Below are 14,595 nucleotides of genomic sequence, written 5' to 3' on the forward strand. Positions count from 1 at the left end.
TGCAGTCTGTTAAATGGGCTTCATTCATAAAACACGAGCAGAATGAATTTAATATCCAACATTTGGAAAACCATTCATATTGAAGTACATGTAACACTTTACATAAAACATGGTTTTTATGAACCATTTACTCAGAAATGTGGGCTGTTCTTTTTTTTTTTTTTTTACAGATTTGTTCTGCTCATATGAATGGTTTTACAAATTATTTGTACATGGAATCCATTCTGTTTATAATGGTTTTGAGAATGATTTGCACAAACAATTTGCTTGTGATGGCTTTGTTAATGATTTAAATATGAATTTGTACTGTTTGTAATGGTTTGTGAATTTGCACAAAGATCATCTAACAAGCAGTTGCAAAGAAATTTGCTCTGCTTGTTAGAATGGTTTTACAAACTTCTTGCAGAAATTCGCCTCTCTCATAAGAATGGTTTTGTGAACAATTTGCATTAAAATTAATTCTGCTCATAAGTAGTTTTGTGAACAATTTTCTGAGAAATATTCAGGAATTCATTCTGCTTGTACGAATGGTTTTACGAACAATTTGCAAAGAAATTCGTTATGCTCGTTAGGATGGTTTTACGAACAGTTTGCACATTCTGCTTGTAAAAGTGATTTTGTAAATAATTTGCAAAAGAATTTCGTAATGGTTGTGTAAATATGTGCACAAACATTAGTTCTGTTGTTAAGAATGACTTTGCAGACAATTTACAAAGAAATTAGTTCAGCTCGTTAGAATCGTTTTCCGAACAGTTTGCACATTCTCTCTGCTTGTAAGAGTGATTTTGTAAATGATTCACAAATGAAATTTGTAATATTCAATGGTTTTGTGAATATTTGCACAAAGATGAGTTCTGTTCTTAAGAATTACTTTGCGGACAAAGTTTGTTCTGCTCATATGGCTTTGCAAACATTTTGCTGAGAAATTTGCTCTGCTCATAACAAAATGATTTGCTAAAAAATTGGTAAGAATGGTTTGGCAAACATATTTCACAAATGCGTTTTGCTTGTTAGAATGGTTTTATGAATGATTTGCAGAGAAAAATTACTCTTTAATCGTTAACTAATAATCGTTTATGAACATTTTGCACAAATTCGTCCTGCTTTTAAGAATGGCTTTCCGAACAATTTGCACAAATTATCTCTGCTCATAAGAAAAGTTTGAAGACAATTTACACAGAAATCCACTTGATTTGCAAGAATAGACTACGAACAATTTACAGAAAAGCTGAACTAAAAATTAGGAAATAAAACATTTTCAGTGAGCGATCGACACTTGTGTACACATCACAACACATCATTACAGAGTCATTTTCATATACCTCAAACTAAATATAGCATCCACCCTGACCAAGGTCTACCAGAATTCACTAGCCATGTTTTTTGTTCACTGGAGATGTATAGAAAGATAAATGTTCAATGTTTAAATATTTGAACAATTCACACACAATTCACACATGAGTATATTGTTGTACCATCAGTTTAACTTCAATTTAAGTGATTGTTCACCAAGTTGTCATCATTTACTCATCCTCAAGTTGTTCCAATTCTTTCTTCTGCTCAACACAAAAGAATATATTTTGAAAAATATTTTTCTCTGCACTATAGAAGCCATTGGGGACTATTAACCATTTCATTAGCCGTATTCTTCAAAATATCTTGGGTTCAACAGAAGAAAGAAATTTCTACAGGTTTGGAAAAACCTGAGGGTGAGTAAAAGATGATAGAATTTTCATTTTTTTGGGGGGTGAATTATTCCTTTAAATTAATCCACTCTGACTAAAATCTACTAGAATACAGCAGCCTGGTTCTTGCATTTCTAAAACCAGCATGGCAGAGTTACAGATTGTGACATGAAAGCAAAGACCCAGACAATGTAAAAAATAAGAAGACAGGGCAAAAAAAAGAGAGAGAGACGGGAACAGAGCGAGACAGTGTGAGGACAAGGGTGTTTGTGGAAACTACAAATATTACTGGCACACCTCTGGACAGAGTAATAACAGCAGAGATGAGACTTGTGCTTTTGAGACCTGTGAAAAAGAGAGCTCTCTCTCTTCCTTCTCATTCAGAGCCGTGGCTCTAAAATCACTTAAAATCCCCTCATTTTTACTCACATCACCCTTGCCATTGATAGTCCGTCTCAACAGAGGTCACTGGGTTACAAAAACACCCACGCCAGCATAATATCAAGGTAAACGGAACAAGGAGGATAAAACCACATGAAATGGGCTAAAATATCCAACACTGGGTTGCTGCATCATATAAAAGGATAAATGTTGAAAATTATCTCTTGTTTGATTGATTAATTTAATTTTGCTGCGAGCGGGTCATTAGACCAGCAAGATAGTAACTGCATGACAAATTTCAAGCTGTCACTTTACAAAAGAAATGAGAATGACTATAAATGTTTATTCCTAACGTAAACTAATGTGCTGCGCAGGAACAAGAACTTCATGTAGTAATCAGATAATTTTATAGTGAGTACAATAGTAAAATAAAACTTAGTGGTAATATTGACAGGGGAAACTTATCAAAACTTTTAGCTTATTATATTATCGTACACGCAATTTTGGGTGACATGAGCGATGACTGGAGGATGGGAAATATGTCAGCTAATGACAAGATCTCCTCCTGGTTTAGCTCAAACAAAACCATGCTGCATATTACCAAATGGCTTAATAAATCAAAGCAAATGACAAACAGATTTGGAGGAAACCGTACCTCCTCTGGTCTGCCCAGCGCCGGGGTGCCAGTTAGAAGGATGGCACGCTTGGCGTTCTGAATGATTGGCACCAATATTTTACTACGAGCTGCGTTGCGAGATTTCAGGTAGTGGGATTCATCCACGAGGATGACGTCGAATCGTTGCTTGTTCAGGGCCTCCAGCAGGGGGCGTGCGTCCGTCGTGAGCAGCCCGTATCCCAGTATAGTCACTTTGCTAGTGCCGATGCTCCTACAAAACAACAACAAAACAACAAACTCAAATGTGCAACAACTTTCTCAATAAATTTACTTGGCCTTATTCAATGCTAAAGTCAATGCTAAAAAATAACAAAATGTCCACTGTCCACCACAAAAACATTTCTGCTTATGTAACTAAGGCGATGGATGTGGAAAAATACAACATTAAAGTAATAGTTCACCCAAAAATGAAAATTGTCATCATTTACTCACTAAACAGTTGCTGGTTGGTAGCCACTGACTTCCATAGTATTTTTTTCCCATTCTATGGAAGTCAGTAGCTACCGGCAACAAGTTTGTTTCACAAAATGTTTCAGAATATCTTATTTTGTGTTCAACAGAAAAAAGAAACTCCTAGAGGTTAGGGGGGAGTAAATGATGACAGCAATTGCATTTTGAGGTCTCTTTAACCAACAATATTATAGTTCAAGTTTGAACAGATTCAATCAAGTCCAATCCTGAATATTCTCTTCAAATTCGAATGCATTACTAATTATTATTACTTTTTTTGTCTAAAACAAATATAATTTTGGGTCATGACTTACAAACGTGTCAAAACAGAAACTGTGTACACTTAGATACATTTATAATAGTTTATATTATTAGTGTTTTCATTGGAGCCACAAGACCATAAAAGCATTTTACGAATTTCACGCAACATAACATTCGTGAAAATCTAGGTTCTTCTAAAAACTGAGTTGAAAATGCATCAAAATACCATTGAAATGAGGTGTAAAGGCTTTGACGTAAACAACAAACGTCGAAAACAACTATAAACTATTACAGAGTTAGTTGCGCTTGGCATTTAACGTTACATTGTCTAAAAACTAAAAAAATTGAATCACGACGTACAAACTTACAAATCCATCACAAAAGAAACTGTCTAAACTTAAATGTATTTATATCAGTTTATATTATTAGTGTATTTATTGGAGCCACAAGGTGGTAAAATCATTTAATAATTTTTAGGTTTTACTGAATTTATTTTCATACACACTATACGAAACCACGAGCTAAGATAAGCTAAGCTAAACTTTCACGCAAGAAACAAAAACTATTTTTGGTCACACCACTTCCATGTCGTTTGGAAAAAATTTAGCTTTCCACTAAAAACGGAGTTGAAAATGCTTAAAAATTCTACTGAAATGAGGTGTAGAGGCTGTCGACAGATGTCGAAAATAAAATTAAACCATTATAGATTTAGTTGCGCTTAGCATTTAACATTACATTTAGTCTAAAACTAATTTTAAATTTTTAAAATGCAATTTTTAATCACGAGATGCAAACTTACAAATCCATCACAACAGAAACGGTGTACACTGTAGATAGATTCACAACAGTTTATATTATTAGCGTTTTCATTGGAGCCACAAGGTCATAAAAGCATTTTACGTTTTTTTACATACTGTGTAAAGATGCCAGGAAAAATACAACATTAAAGTAATAGTTCACCCAAAAATGAAAATTGTCATCATTTACTCACTAAACAGTTGCTGGTTGGTAGCCACTGACTTCCATATTATTTTTTTCCCATTCTATGGAAGTCAGTAGCTACCGGCAACAAGTTTGTTTCACAAAATGTTTCAGAATATTTTATTTTGTGTTCAACAGAAAAAAGAAACTCCTAGAGGTTAGGGGGGAGTAAATGATGACAGCAATTGCATTTTGAGGTCTCTTTAACCAACAATATTATAGTTCAAGTTTGGACAGATTCAATCAAGTCCAATCCTGAATATTCTCTTCAAATTCGAATGCATTACTAATTATCATTACTTTTTTTGTCTAAAACAAATATAATTTTGGGTCATGACTTACAAACGTGTCAAAACAGAAACTGTGTACACTTAGATACATTTATAATAGTTTATATTATTAGTGTTTTCATTGGAGCCACAAGACCAGAAAAGCATTTTACGAATTTCACGCAACATAACATTCGTGAAAATCTAGGTTCTTCTAAAAACTGAGTTGAAAATGCATCAAAATACCATTGAAATGAGGTGTAAAGGCTTTGACGTAAACAACAAACGTCGAAAACAACTATAAACTATTACAGAGTTAGTTGCGCTTGGCATTTAACGTTACATTTTGTCTAAAAACTAAAAAAATTTAATCACGACGTACAAACTTACAAATCCATCACAAAAGAAACTGTCTAAACTTAAATATATTTATATCAGTTTATATTATTAGTGTATTTATTGGAGCCACAAGTTGGTAAAATCATTTAATAATTTTTAGGTTTTACTGAATTTATTTTCATACACACTATACGAAACCACGAGCTAAGATAAGCTAAGCTAAACTTTCACGAAAGAAACAAAAACAATTTTTGGTCACACCACTTCCATGTCGTTTGGAAAAAATTTATCTTTTTACTAAAAACTGAGTTGAAAATGCTTAAAAATTCTACTGAAATGAGGTGTAGAGGCTGTCGACAGATGTCGAAAATAAAATTAAACCATTATAGATTTAGTTGCGCTTAGCATTTAACATTACATTTAGTCTAAAACTAATTTTTAATTTTTAAAATGCAATTTTTAAATCACGAGATGCAAACGTACAAATCCATCACAACAGAAACAGTGTACACTGTAGATAGATTCACAACAGTTTATATTATTAGCGTTTTCATTGGAGCCACAAGGTCATAAAAGCATTTTACGTTTTTTTTACATACTGTGTAAAGATGCCAACCGTACACTGAGAGGAAATGATGTTTGTTCCTGCTTTGCACTATGAGCCATTAGAGTTAAAATATCATTCACCATGCTGACAGGCCTTTATCAAGCTCGGAGGGAGATGTTGCCATGGCAACGACTTTACAGGTCGACTCAACCCCGGGCCAGAATTCTCAGGGTAAACAGAGCAATTTGTGAGCCTCTTTTTAGAAGCATCAATAACAGGCAAAAAGACAACATGACCCTCTGACTGCATGGGCTGTACAATCAATCCCAGCATCCTCTCATAAACTCTCTCCCACTCCTAAGACAGAGCTAAAGTATTCTTTGTGTGAGATTCGTAGCCATAAAAGGTGAGCTAATTTAGGATTTGTTTAATATCTCTCTGGGGAGGTGATTTGATTTCATACGTCTGCCGTGTAATTTGTATTGTGGTGTAATTTTGTAGTCGGTGAACAGGAGATTTTACTTCAGTTTTGTATTTCTACAGGCTGAAAATCTGCAAGAACGGTTTTCATAACTTCTAAAGCTACTCATAAAAGTGTGACACAAAGAGGGGGGAAAAAATTTTATAAATCAAGAGATTTCTTCCCAACTTTTCCGGAGGCTTCTGCAAAGTCATACTCAGTCATAAATTTCATGAATCAATTTTGCCACTATGATTAAACTCACACGCAGTCTGAAAGAATCAATGTTTCATTTTGAGCAAAAAATCTCTTGGCCACCAGTGCAGACGTCCTCCAGTACGGTCCACTGGATCGCAATGAATTACGAACCGATGTCCCTCTTTTTTTTTTGTTCAGGGACTGCAAAACAAACTTAAACGATCGATTACTAAGATGCCCAGTTGGTGTGTGTCAAAATCTAGCTACAATTTACACGTCATTAAACTTTCTCCGCTTGAACAGCATTCAGATGTTTATGTGACATTTAATATTTAGATTGCATGGTCATTTTTAAGATGCTTAGTGGATGTTTGGACATAAATATGACGCGTGAAATAGCATGCAATGTTTTCCAGATGGTCTGCTCTCCCAAAAATGTCTCTGCAACACATTGTGTGTACTGGAATTATGATATTAGGAAAGCAATGTGCAAATATTGTGACAATAACTTATTTTGAATAAATGAATATATATAAAAAAGCAACAAAAAAAGCATTTATATGTATTTTAAAAAATTATAATTTATATATTAAAATATTATACAAATATTATGTAATGTTTTCCAGATAGTGTGCTCTTTAAAAAAATGTCTCTGCAACTTTTTATTATTATTATGAAAATAATATGCAAACATTTTGGCAGTTATGTCTTTGAATAAATAATCATTTAAATACTACTACTACTACTACTAAATATATATATGAAAATTATATTTTACATGTATTTTTATTAATTTAGCAATAATAATTTACCAAAAACATTTAACAATATTTAAAACATAAACAAAAAGCATTTATATATAATAATAATAAATATAAATATATAAAACATATATATTTTAAAAACTATAATATATAAAAAAAAATATATATATGAAAATAATATTAACATTTTTCATTTAAAAATTCTGCAAATATTATGCAATGTTTTCAAAATGTTGTGCTCTTTCAAAAATGTCTCTGCAACATACGTGTGATTTTTATGAAAGCAATATGTAAAGATATAGTTTTCAAATATTACATATCGAGTTATTTAGGTCTAAATATCATTACCTAAGATGTTAACTCTAAAAATCCATTTCAATTTGGAGAAAATCAATGCGGTTTTTCACTTGTTCACTTCCTGAACCCAAGTGTTATGCTCTATTAAACTTAAATTTGTCATACATTGTATCGGTCTTGCTTTCGACCAAGTTGATGTCTCTGGGGTCGAGTTCGGGAATCCACTTCTCCAGCTCTTCAATCCAAAGGTATTTCAGAGATGAAGGCACCACAATCAGCAGAGGCCATTCTTGTTTGAAGATATATGCCACTGAAATGGCCTGGATCGTCTTTCCCAAACCCATCTGATGACACAAATGGTCAGTGATTAGTGGACTCTATAAAAACCCAATCGAATTAGAGTCAAGAAAAGCAAAACGCTCTTACCTCATCTGCAATCATGCACCTGCAAAACAGAAATGAAAACTAATGAAGCACATTGAACTTACAATGACCAACCCAAACACCAAAATCAGTTGTCTCTGAATAATTACCCTCTGCATCATGTTTTTAATTTCTTCCCTAAACCGATGTCCAGAAAGGCACGTATTGATCCAGGCAATATTGTGAAAGCAGGGCTTTCTAGCCAGTGCACATTGCTCAATATAATTTCCTGCACACCTGAACTCAACAACTAATTTCGTGCTGGCAGCCGACGGCATGGAAATACTCAATCCTGAAGCAGAGGCGTGTGGAGCCCTGCTGCGACGTACAGGGGTTTATTTAAAACGGCCATTCATTTAAGACCCCAATAACCAACTAATACAGGCCTTGAATCAATCAAGCTGCTCCCTTAAATGAAATTTACCCAGCATCCTGAGCTCAGCATGTTGTCGTTGAAAATATGGGCCACTTGAGTCCTAATCAATGCAGCAACACGACATTACAAAGATCCATAATATACACTTTTGTAGCTCTTCATTTTTAATTCCTCGCTCTGCCCAGACGTGCACTCAGAATAACCGTCAACTAAAAAAATGACCGTTTTACAACCCTTTGAATTAAACAAGCTGTTTCTGTTACTGTACTTCACGAGTCGGCTGATATTTGATTGTAACTGGCTGATATCTATCTGAAACTGGACAGTTCACAGAAGTGGTTAACCTGCCTAGTCCCATTTTCAATATCAACCAACAGATTTTAGTTCATTATCATTACATCTTCAAATATTCTGAGTCAGTTTAAATATTTGAAAAGTATTTAATATAGTAAATATATTAATTAAATTATTAAATGAAATATAAAAAATTTATAAATTGAACATTAAAATATAATATAAATATAAAACACAAATATTATTATAATACAAATTTAAATGGCTGAAATATTTATTAAAATCATTTCATTATATTTTCAAATATTTTGAATGTAAGTAGTTGAAAAGAATTTAAGTAAACATTAAATTCTGAAATTAAATATTAAATGGTTAAATACGTATTAAAACATTACATTTTTTAATATTTTGAATGTAAATATTCGAAAACAATTTAAGCAAATATTAAATTATGAAATTAAATGTGACATTAAAATATAATAAAATATTAAACTATTTCATTTTTTTTATTAAATATGAAATAAATATTAAAGAGGAAATATCAGAAAAATAAAAAATATAAAAAATATTAAAATACACAATGTATTTTTACTTTAAAATGTTTAAAATATTTAAAAGGTTAATGTTTAAATAAACATTTAAGATTTAAAGGAAAATATGTAAATTGTATTTGCTTCAATTTGAATATTAAATTATGTAAGATAATAGAAATACATATCATAGCACTTGCATATTATTGCTCTTTTGTTTGTTTTTATTTAAAGAAAGAGCAACTTGTTCAGTAAACCATTTAAAAAAAAAAGTTTTTCCCCCTGCTGTACCGAAATCATACCGAACCGTGACGTTAAAAACGAGGTACGTACCAAACCGTCATATTTGTGTACACCTGTTACACCCCTAATATATATATATATATATATATTTACATACATACATACACACACTAGTCAACATTTGAAGTGGATCAAATCCTTTTATCAAAGTTGTCCTAAAACTAAAACCAAAATGCGTTCTTGTCTTAGGAAAACTTTGAAGAACTTTTTTGATCCACTTCAAATGTTGACTACTGTAGAGTGAGTGTCTTGAGTGTTTTTATTCCCCATAAAAGTGTTCTCTCTTTTCTGTCCAGGTTGCATATTCAGAGTTGTACACTAGCTGGGCAAACACCACTTGAGACACTTTAGGAGCCATTCTTTTAGATTTCAGTCTGCAGAACTTAAGATTTCTGATCAACATACTCCTTTGACGCGCCAGATTTTCATAGCAAAGTCGGAATTGACCCTTTTTTTTTTTTTTAGAAATAGCCTTTGTGCACAGCCAGCCTTGTATTCTCCTAGGTTCAAAAAAACTGTCGTCCATAAAATGCGTTGAACGGATTCGAACATCTGGGTTGTGCTGTTCTGTTGTAAATAAATCTTAACCAATGATTCCTAATTGCATCTACTTCCGGAAGGCCAAATAAAGTGCTTTCGCACTGAATCACACAGCGTCTCCCTGACATGGCTGCATCAACACTACTACTGTTCCTGAAACCACGCCTTCTTTCCTTGCGTGCACGTTTGGGCGGCATTATGCTAATATTTTCACATAGTGATGTATGTGGGGGCGTATTAGAACGAGCCGTTTTAGGTAGGCATGGCTGACTCTTAACTTTTATAAAGAATATCTCTTTGGATTTGGGACTTTAGTCTTTGCAACTTTACAGATCTTCTTTATGCACACCAAGAGCTTGTAACACTCCAAAGAGAAAGGAAAACTTGAAATGGCATCATATGACCCCTTTAAATATATGAAGAGTTCATTTGCAAAAACCGATAACTCCGATTTTTTTTTTCTTCAGAAATCACGTTTTTTTTTTTATTGCGCATTCCAAGTAATATCAATCAAACTGCAGTTGGGTTGTTTTGATTAAGTAATAATAACTTAAATACAGGTAATTTACAAAATTAAAGTTCACTGAAAGTATTTTTTTTTTTACATATTAAAAAATAGTTTTATAGCAAAAGCAGATAACTCTACATTTTATGTTTTAGAGTTTAAAAAAAACACTAGTTTAATTTTTGTTAGTCTCAGCCTCAGACGTCACGCCCACGGACCATTGGCTGAACGTCTGATGCATACGGCACACAAAAGTGGAAACACTTCAGGAGTTTCGAAGTCGTCATCGGATTGGTTGAATTATACAGGATTTCCGGGAGATGTGCGTGTCGCGTTCTTTAACGTTCCGCCTGGAAACAAAGATGCCGTGACACCAAACCCCCTCACGAAAGAAGAAAGCCGCCATGTTTATAACTGTGATGACGAGCGCTTATCAGGATCAACTAAACGCTGGATTTTCAAAAGTATGTGAAAAATGTAAAGTTTGCGTCATAGAATCTTTAAAATACGTCCGAGAGTTTTACACACCGGTCTGTTATTGTGGCGACATTTCCACGCCCTGAAACGTGACGATGAACGAAACTAACTGTGATTGGTTGTTTCACATGTCAGTCAAACGGCCTCATGGGTGGGCCTTGGCCAATGAAAGCGGCCATGGATTCCAGACCTTCAGCCGTCAGTCTGAAGGTCTGGCTACGCGAGACTAAATCTTTGTAATCTCCTCAGATGACAATGTAGATGCATGTTGTTGTTGTGATCATAAACTGTATGGATGTGATTACACGCAATACACTGAGCTTTTCCCTCACCATTGTAACGCGCTGCTTTCGCAAGGTTCCGTGAAAACGCTTCAGCTTTTATTTTCCTTTTTCACCCTGAAGATATCACAGGTTCATCAAGTTCGTTGAAATTATCCATCCTCGTTCACTTTTAGTCAGCTTTGACGAAACTCCTCTCAGCTAGCCCGTAATTTCATACGGAAATCGAGCTGATTCGCTAAAATTGACTTATCGGCTTCTGTTCAAAAACAACAAGGGCACTTGTCGGCTTCTGCAGTAAAACGTGAACTCGCAATGCCTTGAAAGTGGACAAAACCGGCTTTTTAAAATGTGTTTAGGGTTCAGATCGCGCTATATGTGGAGAATAATGCACGGCAATCAGCTTTCTTTTTTTTAAAGTGGCGTTTATTGATTTTTGCAAATAAACTCTTCATATATTTCTGATATTAAACTGAAAATTTTGATATCAGAATATTAAATGAAAATTTTATTATTGACATTTCTGTATAAAACCATTTTTTGCTGTATATTTTGAATGAATGATCCGAGTAGACTGGGAAGGCAGCTTTGCATTGTGATCATTAGAGTACAGTACAGAATCTCTACATATACTACATCAAACGACTTCAAAAGAAAAGAACACATGAAAAAAAGAGTTTTATGACCATATTGTATATTCTTTTCCTCTCTTTCCCAGCGTTTACTGCATGACAAATCTACAAGATCTCAAGTTTCCTCGAATACCACCTGAAGACCGATGCAAACAAAACAGCCTACAACATCCGTCTATGTCCTGGTGATCCCAGTGAGGAAGCAAAGCATCAAGACGTTCCTGGTTTTGGTTAGTGAAATGTCGCCCGTATCTATTGTTCAAACACTGGATCGACTCATTAGAGGGGAGATGTTTCCTCTGTTTCATCTCGCTTTCTTTCTTTCCTTATTTTTTTTAAGTAATGCCGAGAGACACTGATCTTCTGCGGATTCTTTCAGGGGAAAAATTTAATTGCTCATGCATCAGGCGATGTTCAAGGATTTACTGGGAACAAATGAAGCAGATACATGCAGGGCCACAAAATGAAAGAGATTTGCATCTTTTTTGTTTATTTGCTCTTTTCGGTTTATTATTAATGTGGATTCCAGCAAGGCCTCGGTTGGCGGCGACGTACTGTACGGCCGTTATAAACGCGCTCCGTTGACAGCGGCGCATTTAGCTAATGCTGATGCCATATTTGCATACGGTGTACAAATACAGTGTGCTTTTTAAACAATAGTACATTCAACAGAAGGACAATGTATTGTAACCATTTTAGAAACAAATCTATCTTTTTTATTATACGAACAAAAAGTATTATGGTCTTAGGTAATAATAAATAAATACATATACTGCGTGTACGTATTCATTTATTATTTATATTAATATATATTTATATGTACACACACACACACATTTGTTTCTGTGAATTGTGGGGACTTTCCATAGACTTCTATTACTTTTATACTGACCAAACAATATTTTCTATCCCCTAACCCTTACATAAAACCTGTTTGCATTGTTACACTGTCAGATAAACATCATTTACTATTTTTAATATTTTTTTCCCCTCGTAGGGACCGCAAGCCAGTCCACACTGTCAAAAATGTCAGGTTTTACTATCCTTGTGGGGACATTTTGTCCACACAATGTAGTATAAACAAGTACACACACACACCCACACATATAGAATATTTTATGAAAATGCTAATATAACAGGTTAAAGCTGCAGTCCGTAACTTTTTTTTGGTTAAAAATGATCCGAAATCAATATCTGAGCAAGTACATAACCAGCCGGTGTTCAAAACTATCGCCTTACTTTAGCCCGATTCACAGCGGTTAGCTTATAATAATGTTTTCTAATTTGAGTGGTACGGGAAGGTTTTCACGGGAAATTCGAGCATGTTGCTGTGTCATTACGTCACTTCTGTAAACAAAGTTGTCGTCCCGGCTACTAGACTATCGCATGTGAGGATCCTGCAGGTGGCGGATCGTTTGTAGCCTTTTCTCACAGCAGCCAGAATAATTAAATGTATCATTTTGATGGCGGATTGTAATCCATAAAGGATTGTGTGTTTATGAAACACATGTGAATGAAATTAAATTATATTCTAGTTATAAATGTGCTTCTGATTACAGATAGCCTGGGATTACAAAGATTTGTATTTTAAAGAAAACCAGTTCGAAGGGAGCATAATTTGCTTTTTGGGTTAAAAGAATTTCTTAATATGAAATTTGAAGAGTATGACAATTAGATTAGACTGTGCAGAAATTGAAATCTACTCGCTTATACACACTATACTCATAGTCACCAATGCTGATGTTGTTAATATTAATCATTTGAGAATAAAGTATAACAATAATAATAATTTGAACGGTTTGATCTGATACGAGCGAACCAATTTTTAGATTTAATCACCATTGGTAGCGAGATTTATGGTAATGCTTTTTTCCTCAGGTGGTCAGAACAAACATGGCAGACTTGTTACTTGCTTGTTCAGATGGCAATATACGGTCAAAATGCTTATTTGGGTCCTATTCCAAGACGTAGGCTAGAATCTGTGATTGCGAAGTACAGTAAATACAAAAATATCAGTCACCACAGCGGTGCGGTGACTGACTGCCACACATACTCTTCAGAACATTAGATTCATCCGCGCTGGAGCCGTGCCTGAGCACAACCCATGCAAGCTAGATAATTTCGCACACAGCTGCAATTCCAGGTTTTCAAACAGAGATGGCGACAAATAATAATGTTTTCTAATTTGAGTGGTACGGGAAGGTTTTCACGGGAAATTCGAGCATGTTGCTGTGTCATTACGTCACTTCTGTAAACAAAGTTGTCGTCCCGGCTACTAGACTATCGCATGTGAGGATCCTGCAGGTGGCGGATCGTTTGTAGCCTTTTCTCACAGCAGCCAGAATAATTAAATGTATCATTTTGATGGCGGATTGTAATCCATAAAGGATTGTGTGTTTATGAAACACATGTGAATGAAATTAAATTATATTCTAGTTATAAATGTGCTTCTGATTACAGATAGCCTGGGATTACAAAGATTTGTATTTTAAAGAAAACCAGTTCGAAGGGAGCATAATTTGCTTTTTGGGTTAAAAGAATTTCTTAATATGAAATTTGAAGAGTATGACAATTAGATTAGACTGTGCAGAAATTGAAATCTACTCGCTTATACACACTATACTCATAGTCACCAATGCTGATGTTGTTAATATTAATCATTTGAGAATAAAGTATAACAATAATAATAATTTGAACGGTTTGATCTGATACGAGCGAACCAATTTTTAGATTTAATCACCATTGGTAGCGAGATTTATGGTAATGCTTTTTTCCTCAGGTGGTCAGAACAAACATGGCAGACTTGTTACTTGCTTGTTCAGATGGCAATATACGGTCAAAATGCTTATTTGGGTCCTATTCCAAGACGTAGGCTAGAATCTGTGATTGCGAAGTACAGTAAATACAAAAATATCAGTCACCACAG

General features: G+C 34.3%; 1 protein-coding gene across 1 annotated transcript in view; it reads right to left on the reverse strand.

The window, feature by feature from the left end:
* zranb3 (zinc finger, RAN-binding domain containing 3) overlaps positions 1-14,595 on the reverse strand; it is an 86,916-nt gene that overhangs the window by 44,937 nt on the left and 27,384 nt on the right. Inside the window, exons 4-6 of the mRNA XM_016274570.1 lie at positions 7,735-7,753; positions 7,474-7,652; positions 2,717-2,953 (exon numbers count right to left, since the gene is read on the reverse strand). Coding sequence (XP_016130056.1) covers positions 2,717-2,953; positions 7,474-7,652; positions 7,735-7,753 — 435 coding nt within the window. The remainder of the gene's footprint in view (positions 1-2,716; positions 2,954-7,473; positions 7,653-7,734; positions 7,754-14,595) is intronic.

This window comes from Sinocyclocheilus grahami, unplaced genomic scaffold, assembly GCF_001515645.1.
Source record: "Sinocyclocheilus grahami isolate Dianchi unplaced genomic scaffold, SAMN03320097.WGS_v1.1 scaffold87.1, whole genome shotgun sequence".
NCBI classification, from domain to species: Eukaryota; Metazoa; Chordata; class Actinopteri; order Cypriniformes; family Cyprinidae; genus Sinocyclocheilus; species Sinocyclocheilus grahami.